General features: G+C 35.4%; 4 protein-coding genes across 4 annotated transcripts; 2 read left to right on the top strand and 2 right to left on the bottom strand.

The window, feature by feature from the left end:
• Positions 1-4: 4 nt before the first annotated feature.
• EAE98_007123 (uncharacterized protein) lies at positions 5-1,770 on the bottom strand. The gene is made up of 3 exons (XM_038954746.1): positions 1,083-1,770; positions 455-1,020; positions 5-404 (listed from the first exon to the last, which is right to left on the bottom strand). Exons 1-3 carry the CDS (start codon positions 1,679-1,681, stop codon positions 367-369), a joined length of 1,203 nt encoding a protein of 400 aa, XP_038808888.1. The 5' UTR covers positions 1,682-1,770; the 3' UTR covers positions 5-366.
• A 213-nt stretch (positions 1,771-1,983) lies between these two features.
• Positions 1,984-5,415, top strand: EAE98_007124 (uncharacterized protein). The gene is made up of 3 exons (XM_038954747.1): positions 1,984-3,049; positions 3,108-4,616; positions 4,760-5,415. Exons 1-3 carry the CDS (start codon positions 2,143-2,145, stop codon positions 4,867-4,869), a joined length of 2,526 nt encoding a protein of 841 aa, XP_038808889.1. The 5' UTR covers positions 1,984-2,142; the 3' UTR covers positions 4,870-5,415.
• Positions 5,416-6,098: 683 nt separating this feature from the next.
• On the top strand, positions 6,099-7,141 carry EAE98_007125 (uncharacterized protein; the record flags this gene model as incomplete). The annotated part of the gene is made up of 2 exons (XM_038954748.1): positions 6,099-6,275; positions 6,461-7,141. The coding sequence occupies 2 exons, from the start codon at positions 6,099-6,101 to the stop codon at positions 7,139-7,141; spliced, it is 858 nt and encodes a 285-aa protein (XP_038808890.1).
• A 6,205-nt stretch (positions 7,142-13,346) lies between these two features.
• EAE98_007126 (uncharacterized protein) lies at positions 13,347-14,797 on the bottom strand (the record flags this gene model as incomplete). The annotated part of the gene is made up of 2 exons (XM_038954749.1): positions 13,347-14,638; positions 14,695-14,797. 2 exons carry the CDS (start codon positions 14,795-14,797, stop codon positions 13,347-13,349), a joined length of 1,395 nt encoding a protein of 464 aa, XP_038808891.1.
• Between the last annotated feature and the right edge of the window lie 6,207 nt (positions 14,798-21,004).

A 21,004-nucleotide genomic window follows, 5' to 3' on the forward strand; every position in this document is an offset into this window, starting at 1 on the left:
GCTACCCTGTTTGCATGACAAGAATAGAGAAGCTTATCGCTTTACCACTGTATGAATCTCACCGTCATGTAGTGGTTCATACACGACATCATTCAAAGTATAAAGCCAATATGCACGGTGAAAACCTCTCATTGCATGTGTACAAATAGTCGATATATGGAACTCTGAGTGGAGGAAATCTTAACCTTTTGGAACTGTGGCCATGGGTTGATTGATAGATACCCACAAAGCTGTAGGAATTCCTCTAGTAACTGTTTGTAAATTTGGATATGCAAACTGAATAGCTGCTTTCTATAACGCCTGCTTAACTCTCATTGAAATCATTATCATGCTCTAGTCTATACCCCCCTGCGCATTGAGACCCATCTAGTACTGTATAGATTTCTTGATAGCGTCATAAACCCCTATAATTGTCAGCGATTGAATCAAATCCCAGAGAGTTCATTGAACTTACTAGCAACATCTGGTACGTTAAATTTCTCAAACATCAATGGCATATGGATGCCCCAGCCGGCGACTCTAGCCACAGGTGCCTCCATTCTCAAAAATGTCTCCTTATCCCCTTGTATACTTGCAGCGACTTCCGCACCAATGCCGGCATTTATCATACTTTCATGTACTACCACACATCTCCCAGTCTTCCTTACACTTTTCAATAACGTCTCTTTGTCCCATGGATAAACGGTTCGCAGATCGATCAATTCGATATTTATCCCGAAATCCTTTTCTGCAGCTTGTAGTGCAGCGGAACATGTATACATAGGATGACCGTAAGATATTAACGTCAGATCCTTTCCGGGCTTGACCACTTCTGCCACTGACAGAGGTAGTGTGTACGCATCTACTGGGACCTGCTCGACAGCTGCTCGGTACAGTGCTTTAGGTTCCATAAAGATACATGGATCTGGACTTTGTATGGCGGAGAGAAGAAGACCTTTTGCTTGGATTGGCGATCGTGGCATTATGACTCGAAGACCGGGAATATGCGTGAATAGGGATTCGGGAGATTGAGAGTGAAATCTGTTAAAAACTCTTCATCAGTCTGCGTTGCGTCAAAATAGATCATGGAAGTAAAAACGAACAAAGCGCCATGTCCCACTGCACCACAAGGCATTCTAACAGTGAGTCCACCCAATCCTCTCCCATATTCTCCATCTCTGTATCTCCACTTCGCTGCCTCATTGACTAATTGATCAAAAGCCGGATATACGTAGTCAGCGAACTGGATTTCTGCAACAGCCTTCATACCTTCCGCAGCTGCTCCAATCGCGAATCCTATTATGCCTTGTTCGCACAATGGCGTATTGAAAACTCGTTCTGATCCATATTGCTCTGCAAGTCCCGTACTGCAACGAAATACTCCTCCAAATCCTACGTCTTCACCAAAAACCATAGTAGTTTCATCTTTGGATAATGCGAGTGATAATGCATCGTTAATTGATTGGAATAGGTTCATTCGTTTCGTGGCACCGTTTCGTATTTCCGGTGAAAGCTCTGGGTTCTGCAATGCACTAGATGAAGTATGGCTTAAGATAGCAGTTGATCCATAATCAATTGGCTTATTTAGTTTTGCTTGCGGAGGATGTGTGGAATATGATCTTGGGAATCTCGAATTGTGGACAACACATAAGGGTTTTAATGGTTTGACCAAGGAAGTCGATAATCTGGAAGTTATTCGCATGATGGATAGGAGTTATGATCACAAGTACGACGTTCTACGACGTTGGATGAAATGGATGTATTGTATTAAAAAAAATTCCATGATAGCGATGAAACGACATTGTTGATGTACAGTTACAAAACGCGGAGAAATCTGGGGTAGCCGTTTGTAGCCACATCTAAGCGTTTAATCGATAAACCGATAAACCGACAGATCTCGTAGCACGTGTTTAGTGACGGGATCTAAGCGCCAAGCTATTATAGACCAGCCCCCAAATTTATGCGGATGAGGATGTTGCTGTGGAAACAAGACAATAATCCTGGAAATTCGATGCGCATACGTATGTTGAGCATACAGCTTTTTCTGATGCATGATCAGCACGAGCACGATTCATTGTACATATAAACCATGTCAATTCTATAGTTTATCTATTTTGGCAAATCTGTTTTACCCATAATCTGCGAAAGCTGGAGGAGGAGAGAATGGCTGGGGACGCGACTGAACGACCACATAGAAAGAGTACGTTGCACGAAAAACGACGAGCAGAACGACGAACGAGGGCTATTGTCGCAGAATCAGAGGCGGCTTCTGAACCAACTGGATCGCAAACTTTATCAATTGATTCTCTGGCAAGATTGAAGGATTCCCTTGAACGAGAGAAGAGGAGGGAGGAGAGGAGGAAATCAAGATCGCGACCACCAGTGAAGGAAGACCATGGACGATCAAGGGAACGAGGTTCGCCCAGTAAAGATAGAAGACGAAAAGAGCGCGGTTATGCGACTGAGGATTCTAGTTCGCCGATTAAAAATAGAAGGAGAGAACGCGATTATGATGAGATTCCTGGATCACCAAGTAGAGAAAGAAGGAGACGAAACGAATATACCGATGATGAATCCGGTTCGCCAAGAAAAGACAGAAGGAGACAAGAAAGGGGATATACCGATGATGAATCTGGATACCCTGGCAAAGATAAGAAAGTTAGAGATTATTCCGATGAGACAGCGGCACAAACAGCTTTACGAATTCAAAAGCAGAGAAGAAAGCCAAACGGCATCCCCGAACCGAAACCAAAGCCGAAGCCGAAGCCAAATGCGCCGCGTAAAGAAGAACGGAGTTTGAAAATACCAAACACATATACAGACGACGAGACTGTCTATGAGAAACCTTGGAAAGAGCCAAAAGGAAAGAAACGGAGAGTTGTCAGCGGAGCACTTCTGGAAGAAGGTGAAGGGGAGTTGAAGCAACGAAGAATGTTTAGTGGCGCAGAACTGAAAAATGATCTGAGACATCTGAAAGGATTGAGAGGTGGATATGCGCCTACTGAATCAAGCTGTCCAGAGAAGTACGTCGAAAGTGACGAAGACTTCAGAAAAAGGCGGAAACGTATCTGTGAGTTCTCAGACTCAAGGTCGAAGGAGTCAATTTTGAGAGCTGATAATGTATTTAGGGATGGGAATTGGCATTGGCATAGTAATTTTGATAATTATAATAGCAATTGCAGTGAGCACCAGCAAAAAGCACACTTCAAGTTCTTCCTCGTCTACAGCCCCTGCAACAGAAAGTGGAACTCCTTCAAATTCAAATCTTGATGGGATGTCAGAAAGTGATATCCCGGTTGCAGCCCAAGGAACATATTTGGACCCATTTACATGGTACGATACATTGGATTTCAATGTCACATACACGAATGAGACTGTTGGAGATCTTCCGGTTATGGGTTTAAATATCTCATACAGCGATGATGTAGCACCAAATTCCAAGGCACCAAAGTTATCTGCAGAATGGGGAGCTTATACTTCAAGACCGGCTAGAGGTGTAAATTTAGGTGGCTGGCTTTCTATCGAACCTTTCATCACACCGTCTCTTTTCAATTCCTATTCATCAGCAGATGGAATCATTGATGAGTGGACATTGACTACTAAATTGGGTCCCACTGCTGCCGCATCTACCCTTGAGAAACACTATGCAACCTTCGTTTCCGAACAAACATTTGCCGACATTGCCGCTGCTGGACTGGACCACGTTCGCATTCCATTCTCGTACTGGGCTGTGATAACCTACGATGATGACCCCTATGTTTTCCGCACCTCATGGCGTTATCTTCTTCGTGGTATAGAATGGGCTCGAAAATATGGTCTCCGTATCAACCTGGATCTTCATGCGCTCCCAGGTTCTCAAAATGGTTGGAATCACTCTGGCCGTCAAGGAGCTATTGGTTGGTTGAATGGAACTGATGGCGACCTAAATGCTCAACGCAGTATCGAAATCCACGATAGGCTCTCTAAATTCTTCGCTCAAGACCGTTATAAGAACATTGTTAGTTTCTATGGCCTCGCTAATGAACCTAGAATGACATCTCTTGACGTCAATGATGTCCTAAACTGGACATCTACCGTCACTGATATGGTCGTGAAGAATGGTATTTCGGCGTATGTCGTTATTGGAGATGGATTTCGGGGACTCGAGAATTGGCAGGGCGATTTGACAGGTCATGATAATCTAATCTTAGATGTTCATCAATATGTCATTTTCAACAGCGGACAGATTCTGTATAACCACACAGAGAAAGTAAATTATGCTTGTAGTGGTTGGACTCAACAAACGGAGATATCTATGAACACGAGTACAGGATTTGGGCCCACGATGGTTGCTGAATGGTCTCAAGCCGATACGGATTGTGCGACCTATCTCACAAATGTCAATCAAGGAAATAGATGGGAAGGAACATATAATACTGGAGACTCATCGACACAACAAACGACGCCAGATTGTCCAACACAGGACAGCACATGTAGTTGTACCAATGCGAATGCAGATCCAAGTACTTATAGTGATACGTATAAGAGCTTTTTGAAAATGTTTGCCGAAGCGCAGATGTATAGTTTCGAATTAGGCTGGGGCTGGTTTTATTGGACTTGGACTACGGAGACTAGTGAGGGTGGTGGCACACAGTGGAGTAAGTTCCCGACTCCTCGCGTCTGCAGGTCTCCTCTTCCCCATACCTACGACTTCATTGACGGGGAATGGAATGAAAGGGGCGATCAAGAACCAAAGCACGAAGAATATCACTGGATGACTGCTAACAGATTGGTTGAATAGGCTACCAAAGAGGATTAGCAGCCGGCATCCTGCCAAAGCTAGCATACGATCCGGACTTTAAATGTTCATCAACAGTCCCGAGCTTCAGCGCATTGCCTGAATACTATTAAGCAATATCTGTCAGCTACTCGGCCAAGTTGGTGAGGGTTGTAAAAAGTAGATATATATAAAAAATGACTACACAACGCGAGCAATTGGTGTAATTCTACGACGGTATGAATGACGTACGCATATAGAGGGATTTGACCACATTTTTGAAACTTGGCGGCATGATTCCAGGAGTATGGAGAGAATTTGTTGCATTTGTTTATGAACATGGCAATATAAGCTGGAGCTGTGGAACTAATGGGCGGAAGCTGTGTTTTGGAGGCATGTTATAGAGCCTGCGAGAAAATCGCTTTGTCAAGGTTTTTACGGAAAAGTTGCTGTATGGCGTGATGGGGGTTTTTGTACATTGAGCTAATCATCAAATGATATGGTTGTGTAGGAGGATTTGTATGGTAGTATGGAATGAAAGGGATTGAATATTGTGAATTGGCATAATGATATAAATTGGAATGGTGAAATCAGTTAGGACAATTATATCAATTGGGATAACCATAGGGCTTTGAAGGAGAGGTGAAGGTCACAACATGTTTCCCTTTGGTATCTGTACTTCCACTTCTACTCCCAGGCCTTCATGACAATGTGTGCAATGTGCACCCCCAACTTGGTAGATTGTGTGGGTTTAGCTGGATTCTGTTCCAATTCTTCGCAGCTGGGCATGATTTGATCTTTCCCCCCAAGGTATATGTGTTCACAAGTTTTAAAGTTTGGAATTGTTCTAGTTAGTCAAGTACTAAGAGTATTAGCCTCAGAATATATCCATTTTCCCTGCGATCTAACCCCAACTATCACATATCTTTCACCCAGAGGAATTAGCGCTTCTAGAAAAGTAGGTTTTTGTAGATCACTTCCTGTTATTTATCTTGTAGAGCAAGAAATCTATCGCGAGGTCTCCATTCAAGATCAAGTGAAGCTACTCGTGACCCATTTGTTTGCTTCCTAAAGCACTACGGTGGTTTAGATGATTTTAAGCATCAAACTATGACAGGCATCATCATTCAAGTGAGTAGATCAAGGCATTATATTGGATCGATTACCAAACTTCTTGGCCTTAGTCATCTGCCTAACACACTCACCTCATAAATCAAGACAAGCCAAGATTCTTCGGGTTCAGTCATTCCTAGGACGAACTTCTTGGCCAAAAGCTAAACTCAACCTCCTTAGTATATATATGTTCGTTCCCCAGTAATCAGAAAGATTTTAACACACAATTTCCATTGGAAAACAACACACAATGGCGCTCCTCATTACCCCCAATTCTGCGACGGCAACAATCACTGTGACTAAGACCCTATATGACATCGTTTCATTAACTACGTTAAGCACCGTCATCAGCCAAAGTCTCACTGCAAATATTGCTAATGCTACACCAACCTTTCCAATCAACGGCACAACATCCACATTTTCACCTGTGAGTATAGATGATTCGATAATTTCATTATTTTGACTGACTAACCCTATTGCCCAAATTCCCTCTGCTTTTGTATCTCATGCTTATAATCCTTTTGCTTCCCCAAAGAGTATTGGCTCCTCATTCTGCTACTTGTCTCGCGAAATTTATGCTTAGTAGGCAATACTAATACCCTGATCTCGCAGTTTGTCTCTCTCACAAACAACTCATCGAACATAACCACATCAACAACCAAAAAAACACACCATGGGTCGAATTCTTGGTGGATGCCTTTCTTGGCTATACCGGTAGTATTATTTTTGGTCATTATCTGCATTACGATTCTCCTTGTGTTGGAAAGTCCACGGGCCAAGTCCAGAAGAGCTGAGTATGAGAAGGCATCCAAGGAAGGGGAACTAAGATACGCGAAGTTTAAAGAAGAAATGAAAAAAATAGATGAAGAAGAAGCTGCGTCCGAGAAAAAGGCCAAAGACCGCGATCAGAAAGGGGTCGATTTCTCCCGTATCATTCGTTTTCGAAGCAGAGCTGGGAACCGTTTTTCGAAAAAAGATGAGGTACACATTAGCGATGATTATGCTCGATTCGAAGCTACAGATGGACAGAAAAAACTTACGGATTTAGAGATACTCAAGATATTAATTCTCGAATATGAAGAGAAGTATGCTGAAGAAGTAGAATGGTTGGTAAAGCATCCACTGGAGTCTAAAAAACTTGTAATGGAATATGATGATGTTCGTGAGTCGCATTCTAAGGAAAAACGAATGCGAGTGGAGAGGAATGACCCTGTAGCGGATGAAAGGGACAGGGTAGAGATGTGTGAGAAGTTTGGATGGGACCCCACCGATCCCTACTACAAACTACCCTAGACCCAGGAGCTGGCGACTGTCAATGAAAGAAGAGTGCGGGAGTTCATTGATAGAAAATCGGTGCTGGAACGAGAACGTGGTTCCTCATAGTCCAAGATGCGATCCAACAATCAAAAAATTTCTGTACACGAAGAATGTTTACACTATAAGACAGATTCAACTTCCTAGATTAATGGAAAGCTTTGAATTGGGCCAATAACAAATAGTCTTTGAGTGGTGGACTGCAATTTGAAACACGACGCAAGAAAAATCGGTATCGCCATCCTATGGTATGCATGAGCAAGCAAGATGGATCTTTAGCTTGCTTCGGGTCTTCCAGGACATCAACTATTGCTCCATCTATGGTTTATCGGGCATAGGCGCTCAGGACTGCCAATAACAGAGTACGAGATAATAGTGACAATGATTAAGAGGGTTGTTAGGATTCGATTATATTATATGATTGACGGGGTATCAGATTTCGAAACAATATAGGATTATCATAGATATAAGATCTTACACATATTACAGTTGAGCCGAATCCATATTGAAGGTACTGTATTTGACTTCCATTGGTACCATCTGGTGGATTGGTGATCCTACCCCGTTTGTCCACTCTTCAGTTCCGTGTAAATACCCTTTCATCAAATACTATCAACACAAGAACAATCCAAATTGCCTCGAAAGTCATCACAGATAGAAAAGGGTCTCCGAAGTTGTAAGTGTCCTTATAGTTAAGAATGCCAGAATAAAACGCTAGAATAATGAGCTTGTTGTGCCAGGCTACCTTAAACATTAGTTCAGTCTTCTTCTCAAATGTTAGTACGTCGCCATGGAGCCTATACTAGTACATTGTCTTGTATCATAGTTATTCTTTCCAGGAGTACTGCTATGAGATATCAGTTCATTTTTGGCCCTTGATGGCAAAGTGAAAAACAAAATGTCGTGGTGAATTTAAAGATCGAAAGGATTATATGTTCTTGGAATAGAATAAGTTGATTGGTATTAGGAATGTTATATTACCAGCAAACTACTTGATGTGAGCTTCAATGTCAGTATATCTCTCAATTTCACTCGAAAACCTGCTCTTCAGAATCCGGAATCAACATGCCATCAAGCCGCCGGAAAGATATCTTTTCCATTGATGCAATTTCACCTCTATAACCAGTTCCACGAATATAAGACCTCAACCGGATCGTGAAGAGGGTCACTTTGTGGTAATAATCTATCATCGGTATCTCCATTTCCCTACCGCGGAATCATCAACAGAAATTCAGACATCGAAAATCTTCCACGGAAAGCGTTATGAATCACAGCGCTTTCAACAGTTGGAGGAATTTCAAAGTTCATCATTATTTCTTTCCACAGTGATAATTCATTTCTTCGTCGTATGAAAAGTCACGAACACATTATAGAAGGAGTAAGCAGCGCAAAATCCAGGTCGTTCGTGTGTGCACGCTTGCAGTTGTTGGTCCGGTGTTCCTCTCAAGTCCCATCCCCTCCCCAGGCCATAAGTATTGAGCCGATGTTGTACGAAGCCTGGTGATTTCTCCCTTAGTACCCAATGCTTTTAGCCTATCAAATTTGTTGAGAAACCTGGTCTTATTCTCATCCCCTCGTGATTGAATCCCAAGTCTTTTGTTAATCCCTGTTGTCGAGTCCCAGGTCTCTTTAGCTCCCTCGTTGTTGAGTCCTAAAATCTCTCCCTGGCGGTTGAATCCGTAATCTCCTATCCCTCGTCGTCGTATCACAAATCACTTATTCGTTCCTTCGTTGTCGAATTCCAATTTTCAATCCTTTTTTGATAATGACCTAAGTTCCTAAGTTGATCCCTCGTGTTTGAATCCCAAGTCTCTCTGCCAAGTCACACTCTTTCAATACCGATTATCGTATCCCTCGTGGCGTATCCCAAGTCCATTTCCCTCGTGGTTGAATCCCAAAGTCTCTTCCTCTTCTTTGTCGTATCCCTGGTCCCATTTGATCCTAGACTATTAAACGACACAAGTTATGAATTTATGAAAGAATACATACTCAATTCCGATTCCTATCACTGTTATTAATTCTTCCAATCCTGTGCTTCAATTGATCAAATCGATTTTGAACAATTCCTTGGCCGCTCCGGCTGTCCTGGATGTCGATCTCAAATTTTTTGTTTTGAAAGTGAAATAATATTCATTGCCCCTGTCCGATATCCCAAGGCGTTGTTTCGTCTAGGATTGTGGAATAGAATGTGGGCGGTTCAAAAAGTCGAGTTTTCGACCTATCCATCTCAAGCCAAAAATCAGTATACAAATTTCAACGTTATGGATGTCCGTCCAAGTAAAATCCAAGTAAGCACACAAAGCTGTTGATCCAGTATTCGATTTTTCGTTCTCTCCCTTCCACAAAGTCCATGTGATGTTTCCTCTAGATTCCAGCTCGAAGGCGCACGCATCCTATTTCAAGCCAATATTTTTATTTCGAGTCCGTAGTAATTCTACCATGTAGAGTCCGTTAGACTAAAAACAGAGCGTAAATATGAAGCCGAATCCAGCGTTGGCGCGTTGTTGGTTGATAATCATAATCGAAAAGTTGTTGATTGAATTGGGTTGTAAAGTTGAAGGTTAATTTTTGAAAGCTTCAATATTCGCGAAGGTAATTGTGTGCGCCAGCAATACCCGAATGTCACGTGTAGTATTAGGGTAATTATTCTACGGGGGTCAAGTCACCTTCAAGTTCCAAGGTTGTTACAAGAGAGGAAAATTCCTTTAAATGTTGATTTTGTATTTCAGGAAATCCAGGACTCTGAATCGACCAAAAGGGTCGCGTAGTTAAGGGCACTTGTTCACTCACTTTTGAAACGATAAAGATACGGTTGGGGAGCGTCACATTGGGAGATGACAAGATAGGCGCCTTGAGACAGCTTCCAATCCTTTTGAAACTATGCGCCTCTGGGACTGAGATCAACAGTTTCATTCTGTTGATTTATTCAAAGATATGTAAATTAGGAGCAAGCCTCGGGCTACTGTTCTTGTATCTTTGAGTAAAAACCAGTATGGTTTCGATTTACTAGATTTAAAGACATGTCGAAAACCCGAAGATGCAAAAGCCTCTCTCGCTCCAGTCAGAACACAACACAATCAAGAGTCCCAAAGTTTGCGTTCAACGAGAGCCAACCATTTCAAAAGGCGCTAAGAAAAAAGATGAAACGTCAGATATGCAACAAAACTTTTCAACTTGTGGTCTAGGCTTGGCCATGGGCACTAGACTGGCTTTCGAGGGCCCACCTACACATGGTTATGTGCTACCTCTGGGTAGAACGCGGGATTTAGTATGTAGGGCTGACAAGGAAGACTTTTCCAATCTTCAGACGTGCAACAAAAGCTTTATATCAGATTTACCATAGCTTTGCGCTCGATGATCTACTGGCTAAAATTTTACTTGATCTTTTTTAGATATGCAACAAAACTCTTTGAAATTGTGGCCTAAGCTTATTAACGCTCGATGATCCAGTGACCTCTGAAATTCACTATCAAGGAGATCTAATATTAGTAGCGGGTAGATATTTCGGGAAGCACAGTGGGTGCATGGATTGACGGGGCACTTTCCAACTTTCGAAAGTTTTAACAAATTTGTTCTTCAATGATTTGATTGTTTCATCCCTACTGAACAATTGTAGGAATTCTTAACATATAGAACTTGGTATATCAAGAGATATTCAAAAGTCCATTCTTGCAGTTTCCCGTCTGTACACCCACTGGTGGTGGCAGAAATTGGATTTATCGTAATATGCGAGCGATATCAATAAAAAATAATTCAACAGAAATACAAATTTAGAGTAATCAGGCAAGAAAATGCGCTCACGAGGCTGGTGGTTCTTTCCCCTTGAAATACAGATCATCAATCTTTGCGCGCGCGCGGTTATTGGTCACCTAATCTTGCTTACGTCAATTTCGATGTCTTTCAGATATGCAACAAAACAAATTGGTCAAAGCATGCCTGAATACAACCCCACGTGGAGAAACTTGAAAATATATCTAGAGTTTTGCGCTCGCCATGCTATTGGCTCCTTGAGATTGCTTACGTCAATTTCGATGTCCTTCAGATATGCAACAAATCGCCCAGAGTTGAACTTCCCACGTGGCCCTGATAGTGAATACAACAATATGAGGGGAAGCCGGCACATGTTGCATATCTGAACTACCACGATGTTAGAAATATTCCTCAAAATTATTCTTCCAATGAGTGAGCAGAGGCGCGCCAATGGTTAAAAAAGGCAAAGCTTATACACCACTTGTTTCTAAAACCATTTCCAATAGTATGTTGTATGAAAGTGAATCCACGTGTCGGGAGTTGCGGAACTCCACAACGGCACTTGAAATATGATCAGATCTCGAATATTCCGAAGAATGGACTTGTCCAATGGACTGGCGAGCGCAAAGCTCTGTTCACCTTCCTCTCTCTTGCGCTCAACGAGAGCCAACCATTTAGGAGACGCTAAAGAAAAAGTTGAAACGTCAGATATGCAACAAAAACGACCTGGATTCTGAATGTATCCAATAAATGAATGAGCGCAAAGCTTGGGTCACTATTTTCTTCTTCCTTTCCTACAGACTCAACGAGAGCCAACCATTTCAGAGACGCTAAGAAAAAAGATGAAACGTTAGATATGCAACAAAATTACTCAATATTTTCGAGAGGTCCAATAGCTTGACGAGCGCAAAGCTATGGTAACATTCCCTTCCTTCTTTTCCTTTAAACTCAACGAGAGCCAACCATTCTCAGAGACGCTAAAAAAACGATCAAACTTTCAGATATGCAACAAAACTGTTCAAGAGTTGTATGTGCCCAATAGCTTGACGAGCGCAAAGCTCAGGTCACTTTTTTTCCTTTGCGCTCAACGAGAGCCAACCATTTCAGATGGAGCTAACAAAAAGTTCAAACTTTCAGATATGCAACAAAAGATTTGAGCTGTATTTCCACGCCTGATCCACGCGCGGGCCACGCTGGTAGGGCTGACAGCAATAGTGAATAACCTTGAGGATGTAATGTTGCATATCTGAATTTCTGACCCTTGCTCAATGTCAGAATGGCTGGTTTCGTTGGGGCGCAAGCTGATCCTGGCTTTTGCAACTGGCTTTCAAGTGGCCAGGCACAAAGTATTCGTCTCAAATGTTGAAGGCGAGATAAAAGCGCAGAAGTGAACACAGGACAACATGGTGTAAACATACAAATCGACAACTTGAAAGATTGTCGCAAAGCTTGTGATAATTTCGCTCTGGGGAATGGCCACGAATCAAAAATATTATTAGACAAGAAGTTTGAGTCTTTCAATTGCGACAATCCTTCGAAGATAGGTTTCAACGAATCTTTATGATTTTAGTTCAAAAAGAGATTACGTGATTCAACTGGCATTGGTTTTGCACTTGCAACGACCTACATCCCTTATCGGAGACAAACTTGCGCTGTGAGACGGCCTCGCTACTACACATTGCATGTACAAATAGAAGAGAGATGTATCTAGCTACAACCTACAGTAAGAGTCATTAGTAACGTGTCCATTTCGTCCAGTACACTCCGTGAAAATTCTAAATCTGATCGTGCAATGGGCTGAAGACCTTCCCCGAGAACAAAAATCATGGGCGGGGTTTGCTTGAAACCAATCCACGAGACATTTTTTCCGGAAAAGTATCATCATATCAATAGGCTCAATACTTAGTCAACAGAACTTCCAGAATTACCTTTCTGGGCACCATTTCATGTACAATGCAGATTTCTTTGGAACGCATGTCGTTGATTTTGACGTTGGGAACCACCAAACTAGCGAGTGTGATTACATAAATGCTGACTCACAATAACTTATTTCACCGCCACGTTGATGATCGAGCAATCGAGAAGTGTAGGTATTTTCAAGAATCTTTTTTTAATTATCAGCATCAATCTATTAAACTACATCCGAGGTTTGATAGGTGAAGCTGCCTAAATAGCAATGTTGTTAAACTCATTGTTTGCGATCGTTGTGACAATCATCACAATTTTTCCTGTTGCCGCGAGTGGGGTGTATGGACTGATGGGTCACTTTTCAAATTGAAACTATGTACCGGTAACATATTCATTGTTAAATTATTTAATATGTAAATCCATTCTTTCATTGCTTAAAATATGAAGAGACTTCACATTACTTCTCAAGTATTTAAGTCAATATCTCAAGAGATATATCTGAATTGTTAGCCTCCCACACACAATCTCATTGTTCATGTTTCTCTGGATCGATCCTGCCATCCGATATCATCATCCAACGCGCCCTTTGAGGTATTGAAAGTTTGAAGAACTCCGCCTGCAAAATGTCTTCCATCGAGTCAAGACCAAGGGTTACAGCCAATTTCAACATCCTTCCTCCGCAACTTGCCAAATCGATTCCCGAAGCCAAAAGTATCCCCACCATAACCGTATCCTCCCTTGATATCGCCCATTTTAGCGCACTTTTGGCCGTTATAACATCGTCTATACCGGCCCCGCGATCGAAGAGCTTGTGAACGAGTAGCATATTTCTTGTCTGGGCTTCAATGGATATAGATTTATTTCCTAGCCATTCCGATTGCTGTCCGTCTAAGCGAGAGAAGTTTCTATCGAAGCCGTATTCAAGTAGAAGATGAATCATGTCTCGATGCTTTGCTCCGTCGGCACCCCGAACCCCACGGAAAAACGTTCCTGTTGTATCGAGGATGTACTTCACTATCTCGAAATTTCCTAAACGAATATGCAACACTAGGAGACTCTTGCTCGGTTGCTCTACAGGTCTTGGAAAGAATCCTTCAATGTATTTGTATATTTCAAGATTCCCTGTGGACCTTTGCGCTTTCCAAAGAGAAAACGAAGCGGATGATTCTAGGGGGATAAACGACCCGTCTATGAAGTTCGTATCATTGATAGTTGACCACGATGGCGGATACAAAGCAGTGCGTACCATCTCTATGTCTCCGCTCATTGCCGCCGTTACAATCGAGCTGAAGCGCTCAGCTTCTGAATCGTGACTTGATTGGCTTTCAATCACCATCTTTTGCAAATATTCTAGTAGATCTTTATTTCCTGCCCATGCAGCCAATGCCATAGGTGTAACGAAGAGATCGCGCATAGTCCGTGGTGGGTATCCTTCTTTGAGTAAGCGTTTTACTACAGGGATGATATTGAGATAAGTTGCGGCACATAAAAGATCCAACTTGAAGTTTAAATCAATCAAATTGGAACTGGCACGATTTGTTGCGTGTCTTAATATCGGCCAGCAAAGTCTTTCGATTGTGGTTCTCACGTCGTTGCCCGTTTCCGCACAGAGAGTTTCGACAAGTCTGCGGATGTGGCAAAAATGGGGTGGGCAGGAATCGGAGTTATATTGGACTCTGTATACAAGGTAGGAGTGCCAAAATGTGCTCGCCCATTTATTTCCATCTATTTCCCAGAGGCATAAGAGTCTGTTGGTCTTGTAATCGTCTAGAAGGTGAGATCTAAATAGCGCAAATTGGACGTCATAATAAAACCGCTCTGCACGACAGTGTCAGGGATAGAATTTTTGAATCCGAGTACAAGATCAAACTTACTGCATACAAGTCTTAATGTGATAGATCTATGGATCCCGCGAGTAAGGACGGCTTCGAGTAAAATCTGATGGACCAACTCGGGTGCGAGGTCGAGGAACTGCATCCTCTGTGAAATAGGATTGCAAATTGTCGTTGCAGACCGACGTAAGTTGAAGAAGCTGTATCAATGTAGAAGAATGGAGGTTGATAATGGGAGAAAGTTGAAGCTGACTCCAGGTGGCTGAGTTCAAGAAATCAGGTGGAAAGCGTAATAGTCCGCTAGGTAGCTTGCTCAATTTCTTCATCTAACAAGAATTCAATAGAGCGGAGTACCCAAAACAGCCCAGGTACTGTGAGTGAATATCTAAATCAAACATAATCTTTGACTTTTCGGGTGTTGTAAATGCTTCAGTGAGTATATTGGTACATCTTTCAAAATTTAGGGCCGAGCTAGCTCGCCAGTGTTTTAGAGCGTCTATTATTTTCTATTATTTTTACTATTTTTATTTTTATTATTATTTTAATAGTTTAATAGTTTAATAGTTTAATAGTTTAATAGTTTAATAGTTTAATAGTTTAATAGTTTAATAGTTTAATAGTTTAATAGTTTAATAGTTTAATAGTTTAATAGTTTAATAGTTTAATAGTTTAATAGTTTAATAGTTTAATAGTTTAATAGTTTAATAGTTTAATAGTTTAATACTTTAATACTTTAATAGTTTAATACTTTAATGATTTAATAATTTAATGATTTAATGATTTAATGATTTAATAATTTAATGATTTAATGATTTAATGATTTAATGATTTAATGATTTAATGATTTAATGATTTAATGATTTAATGATTTAATGATTTAATGATTTAATGATTTAATGATTTAATAATTTCATAATTTAAGTCGGTTACCCTACTTTCGGGCTACCCCTGTTTTGGGCCATCTTTTCACACCAAAAATCACTTTTTAGGCCGATTAATATCTCCATCAATATTTAATATAATTCAATGAAAATTTGTATAAATATAATTTAGATCGATTTAAGCTTATTCTGAAATTTTTAGATTTTTTAAAAAAAATTTATATTAAGAATTAAAGTTTCAAAATATTGATTTTTAAATTTATATAGAAATCATATATAAATTTAAGTTTTTTATTAAATCTTTAATAACTTTTTAATAATAATAATTAAAAGAAAATTATATATATTTTTTAGAGATATTTAAACTTGAATCCATATAGAAATTCAAAAAAAAATTCAAAAAAATTAATAGATATAGAGATATAATATATAATAAGTTTAGAATAATATAAATAATTTTTGTTATTTTGAGGATACCCCTTTAAATATTTTTTTATAAGAAATTTTCTATTTTTCCTGAATCTATTGAGTTGAATATATTATAAATTTATAATAAAATTTTACAATTTATTTTTAGCAATTTTAATTAGAAAATTATTGAAGATTTTATAGAATTTCTAAATTTGTATAGGATTCCTATACAAATAAAAAAATCGATATTTTGAAGTTCTAAATCTCAATACAGAAAAATCCTAAAAATCTGAAAATTTTAAAATAAGTTTAGATAAATCTAAATTATATATATTTCAATTTTCAAAAAATTCTATCTATAAATGAGAAAGTTAAAAATTGCATTTTTGGTGTTAAAAGTAGCCGAAAAGGGGGGTGGTCAGAAAGTGGGGTACTCGACTTATCTGTGGAATACTTCGGAGCGGAATAACGATAATCGGATCGAACACTGATCTGGTTATTACTCCTGTAATCGGTATTTAGTGATTATTTAGTATATAATCCTATTTCTTTTCTATAAGGAGAGATTAATTTTAATTAGAAGTATAGTTTAATATATACATATTTTCTATCTTATACTGTTATTATCCAATTATTCTACTCCACCATGATATGCTATTGTCTTGTATGATAAAAAGATATTCGAAGTATTAAAGAAAATCTTTATATTGATATTTATTTTCTAGTATTTTAATTTTTTATTTCTTATAATAATCGAAATTAATACTTCAATCTTTACATTAAATTATATATTATTATAGTTTTTTTTTTGGAAGGAATTAAAAATACACTGGTTTAATAGTGATATTTTATTATATTCTATTCAAAAAAGCTAAATCTAACAAAATAACAATATTTTATTTATAATCAAAAAATAATTAGTAATGTATATCATTTTGTATAGTAGTATTATTATACGATAGGGAGTTGATATACTATTATAATTAAATTGAGTTATAATAGTTTTCAGTATTTCATAATAAAGAAAAGTCTAAATGATTAATAAACAAAATAAATGGAGGTTTTAGTTATACATAGTTTTGAGATAATATATAGAATAGGAAAATTAAATCCTATAAATAAATTATTACACCACCCTAATTATACTATTAATACAAAGAGTATAAATAATATACTTCCAACTCTACAGAATAAATTAAGGAATAAATTAATAATTATGAAATTATTTCAAAATTCCTTTATTAAAAAAACGAAGCTTTTATATAATATTGTAGACCTTTTATAAAGGGAAAAGTGTAATTTATTATTCTATAAATAATTGAATATATTAATTAAAATTAATAAAAAATAATCAATATTATATCAAATAACTTACATTTTAATAAAAAGTAAAATCATATTTAAATTAATATTAAAAATAATAAAAAATACTTTATTATAATTTTAAATAAATAATGATTTTATAAAAAATATTTAAATCAAAAACTATATTTTACTAAAATCGTCTCATTTTAGTAAATAAATACCAATAAACTTCTTAAACATAATAAGAACACTTATATATTACTAAACTTTACTTTGAAGATAGAAATCTTAAAATCTAAATATTTTTAGTTTTTAACAAGAAAAGATATAAAAATGTATATCAAAATTCATATAATATACTAACAAACCATTATCAAAAAATATAAATCTTATAGTGAGCTATAGTTCTTTTTAATTTTTTATAAATCTTAAAATTTTTTTTTTTTTGGATTTCATTATAGATCTATTCCTATCAAAATTAAGTAAGTATATATATAATATAATTTTAATAATTACTAATAAATTTATAAAATTTATTTAATACATATTTATTAATAAGATAATCATTTTATTAAAATTTATTTAAATATTGATATAAAATACATTTAAGAATTTCAGAATATTAAAAGATATTACTTTAGATAAGGAATTACAGTTTACAAATAAATTCTAAAATAGCTGTTTTTTTTTTACAAATACAATACAAATTGTTTATTATATTCTATTTTCAAATTGATAGATAAATAAAATAATAAAATCAGAATCTAATTTACTATATTAGTTATTACTTAAATTACTGTGGGCGAAACTTGGTACTGGTCACGTGACCTCTTTCTGTAGCTAGTATTTATAGGTTTTTTTTGTGTAGTTTAGAGAAAAGTAGTCAGTTTTCATTTACCTTTTTATATGTTTTGTGATACGCTATATAGTACCTATTCCTCCTCTCTTTTGTCGGAGGTGCTACGTCTTAGTGACTTGTTTGTGGTATTTACGAAGGATTACTTTATGACCTTATCACCTTCTACTCTTTTATATTACTAATAGAATAATTGGGCTTCATTATTATTATTTATAAAGTTTATTTATAATACTATATAGTATAATATAATAAATATAAATTTATTCTAAATAATATATAGATTCCTATTAATATTTTATTATATTAGCGAAAATGCTAATGCTATAGGGAGAGTATTAGCTATATATAAGTGAATTATTTTCCTTAATAAAAGAAGGGAAAAATTAAAAAAACTATAACAAGTAGTTATAAATCGAAAATTGAAGAATATAAAAAGCATAATATCCTAATAATACAATATCAGAAATAAAGTAATATTAAATATTTAAAATATCAAGCAATTTCAATTCAAAAAGAAGTTTTCGAATAAATTTACAAATCTCTTTTAAATAATAAATATAAAAACTAGTAATTAAATATATAAACTCAAGCTAGTATCTATCTATAAAATTTATAATATTTTTATATTTTCTTATTAAAACTATAATACAAATAATAGGGTATTACTAACCTACTATTATCAAAGAAAATAAATAATCACTTAAAATACAAAATAAAGAAAATTATAATGTAAAAAAAAAGATGGAAATATTTAATATCTAATTTAATAGAAAAACTACTAGTTAATAAAAGATATATAAAAGGCCTTCCATAATCTTAATAATACAAAAAAAGTATTAAAAAAATACAAAAAAAATTATTTTTTGTTAATATAGAATTTGAAAAAAAAAGGAAAAAAGTTATAAAACAATAAGGTTTCATTATATATCTACAAACAAATCACTAATAATATAAAATTATTTACAATATTCCTTCTTTTACTGTTTTTTATTCTAACAAAAACAAGAATTATAACTTTTCATTTATTAGTATATCATATACTACTACCAAGAATACCAACTCATCCTAATATCTCTTAAATACTTCAGACTTCAACTTATAAATATCGAAATTAATGTTAATTAAATCCTTATTAATATTTAACATATAGAATTATTACTATTCCTTCTATAAAATCTTATCCTTAATAAAAATACACTTTTAATTAACATAAAAATATTATTATAAAAACGTTATTATATTAACGTATTGAGAAAATCCTATAATAAGAATTAATCTTTTTACTCTATACATCAAAAGAATCTAATATAATAAGAAAAACCTTAAAAATAATATTATTTATATCATTATTACTTTGCTTACCCTTATTCATCAAAAATGTATTTACTTTATCTACAGTACTAGACAAAAAATAAGGGCCGTAGCTCAAAAACACACCAAAAATAGCTATTATTCAACCTTTTTATTTTTGTATATTTAGAAAGTCTTTAGATTTATTATAATGAAATTTCACTTGAATATAGAAAATTATATAAATTTTAATAAAAAAAAGGTGAATTTTTTTTCTAAATTATTTCGTTTTGATATAATTAATTAAAATTGATTGAATTGAAATTTTCGATTTTGTAACATTTTTACTAGTAAATTTATCGTACTTTTTGATTTTTTGATTTTTTCGATTTCGAATCGAAATATCAAGATTAAGTAAATTTTCAAAAACATTTCATTCATTTTTAATTAAACTTCTATTCAATATTTATTATATTTGAAAGTTTGAAATCTAGATATCTAATCGATATAGAATTAGGGTATTTTAAAAAAACTGAAAAATGGCTATTTTTGGTGTGTTTTTGAGTTACGGCCCTTATTTTTTGTGGGTCACTATATATCCTTACTTTCTATTTCCTTTATTTTTCTAAAAACTTTATTAAATATTTGAATCTTTATTAATTGATTATTAGCAATCTACTAATATTTATAAAATCGAATATTTTCAAAAAAATCTATACAAATATTAGATTTTCCAATATAGATATTACAATTTTTATAAAAACCCTTAGATTTTCATAAAATACTAGAATTCCAATATTGAAAACCAAAAAGAGAATTAATAATAATCAATACCATCTTTAATTTTAAAGCTATATAAAAAGCTTTATTAGAAGAAAAAATAGTTTAAATGATTAATATCTTAATTACAGATTAATAAATAAAAGTTATTAAATCTTTAAAAATACATTTCTTTATCTAGAAAATAATAATATTAATATCACTTTTAGAAATATAGAAAATATTAGAATATTAAGAAATATTAATAATCTAATAAAGAAAAATATTATTATTATTATTATTAATATTATTCTTATTATTATTATTATTAGAAATAAAAGAGAGCTTTTTGGGGTATTTAAGTTAACTTTTTTTATACATAAAGAAATAAATACAAAAATAGAAATAATATGATAATTTGTTATTAATATAAATATTAGAATCAATATAAGGTGATGATTAGTATAGAATATAGGTGAAAAACTAGAATAAGACTTTTTATTAATTCTCTTGAAATCTTTTTTTTAAAGTTATATGTACATATAAAAACTCTTTATTTTTGGATTAATAATTGGTTTGATATTAATTTTATATTATATTATTATTTGTAATAAAGTCCTTTTTTTTAAACTTTTTTTTTCAAAAGTTTTAAAGTTATTTAATAATTAATTGTTATTAAATCGATTTTTTTTATAGTTTTATTAATTTTCATAGTAATAAGTTAGTGTTATAGTATTTATATTCTTATTTTATAAAATTTAATTTCTTTATAGTTTTAAAAGAGTGATGTTGTAGTATAAGAGTGTCAAAAACTAATTCAATTTATATTCGAATTCTTAAAAATTTT

Source organism: Botrytis deweyae, assembly GCF_014898535.1.
Source record: "Botrytis deweyae strain B1 chromosome Unknown BDEW_016, whole genome shotgun sequence".
NCBI lineage: Eukaryota > Fungi > Ascomycota > Leotiomycetes > Helotiales > Sclerotiniaceae > Botrytis > Botrytis deweyae.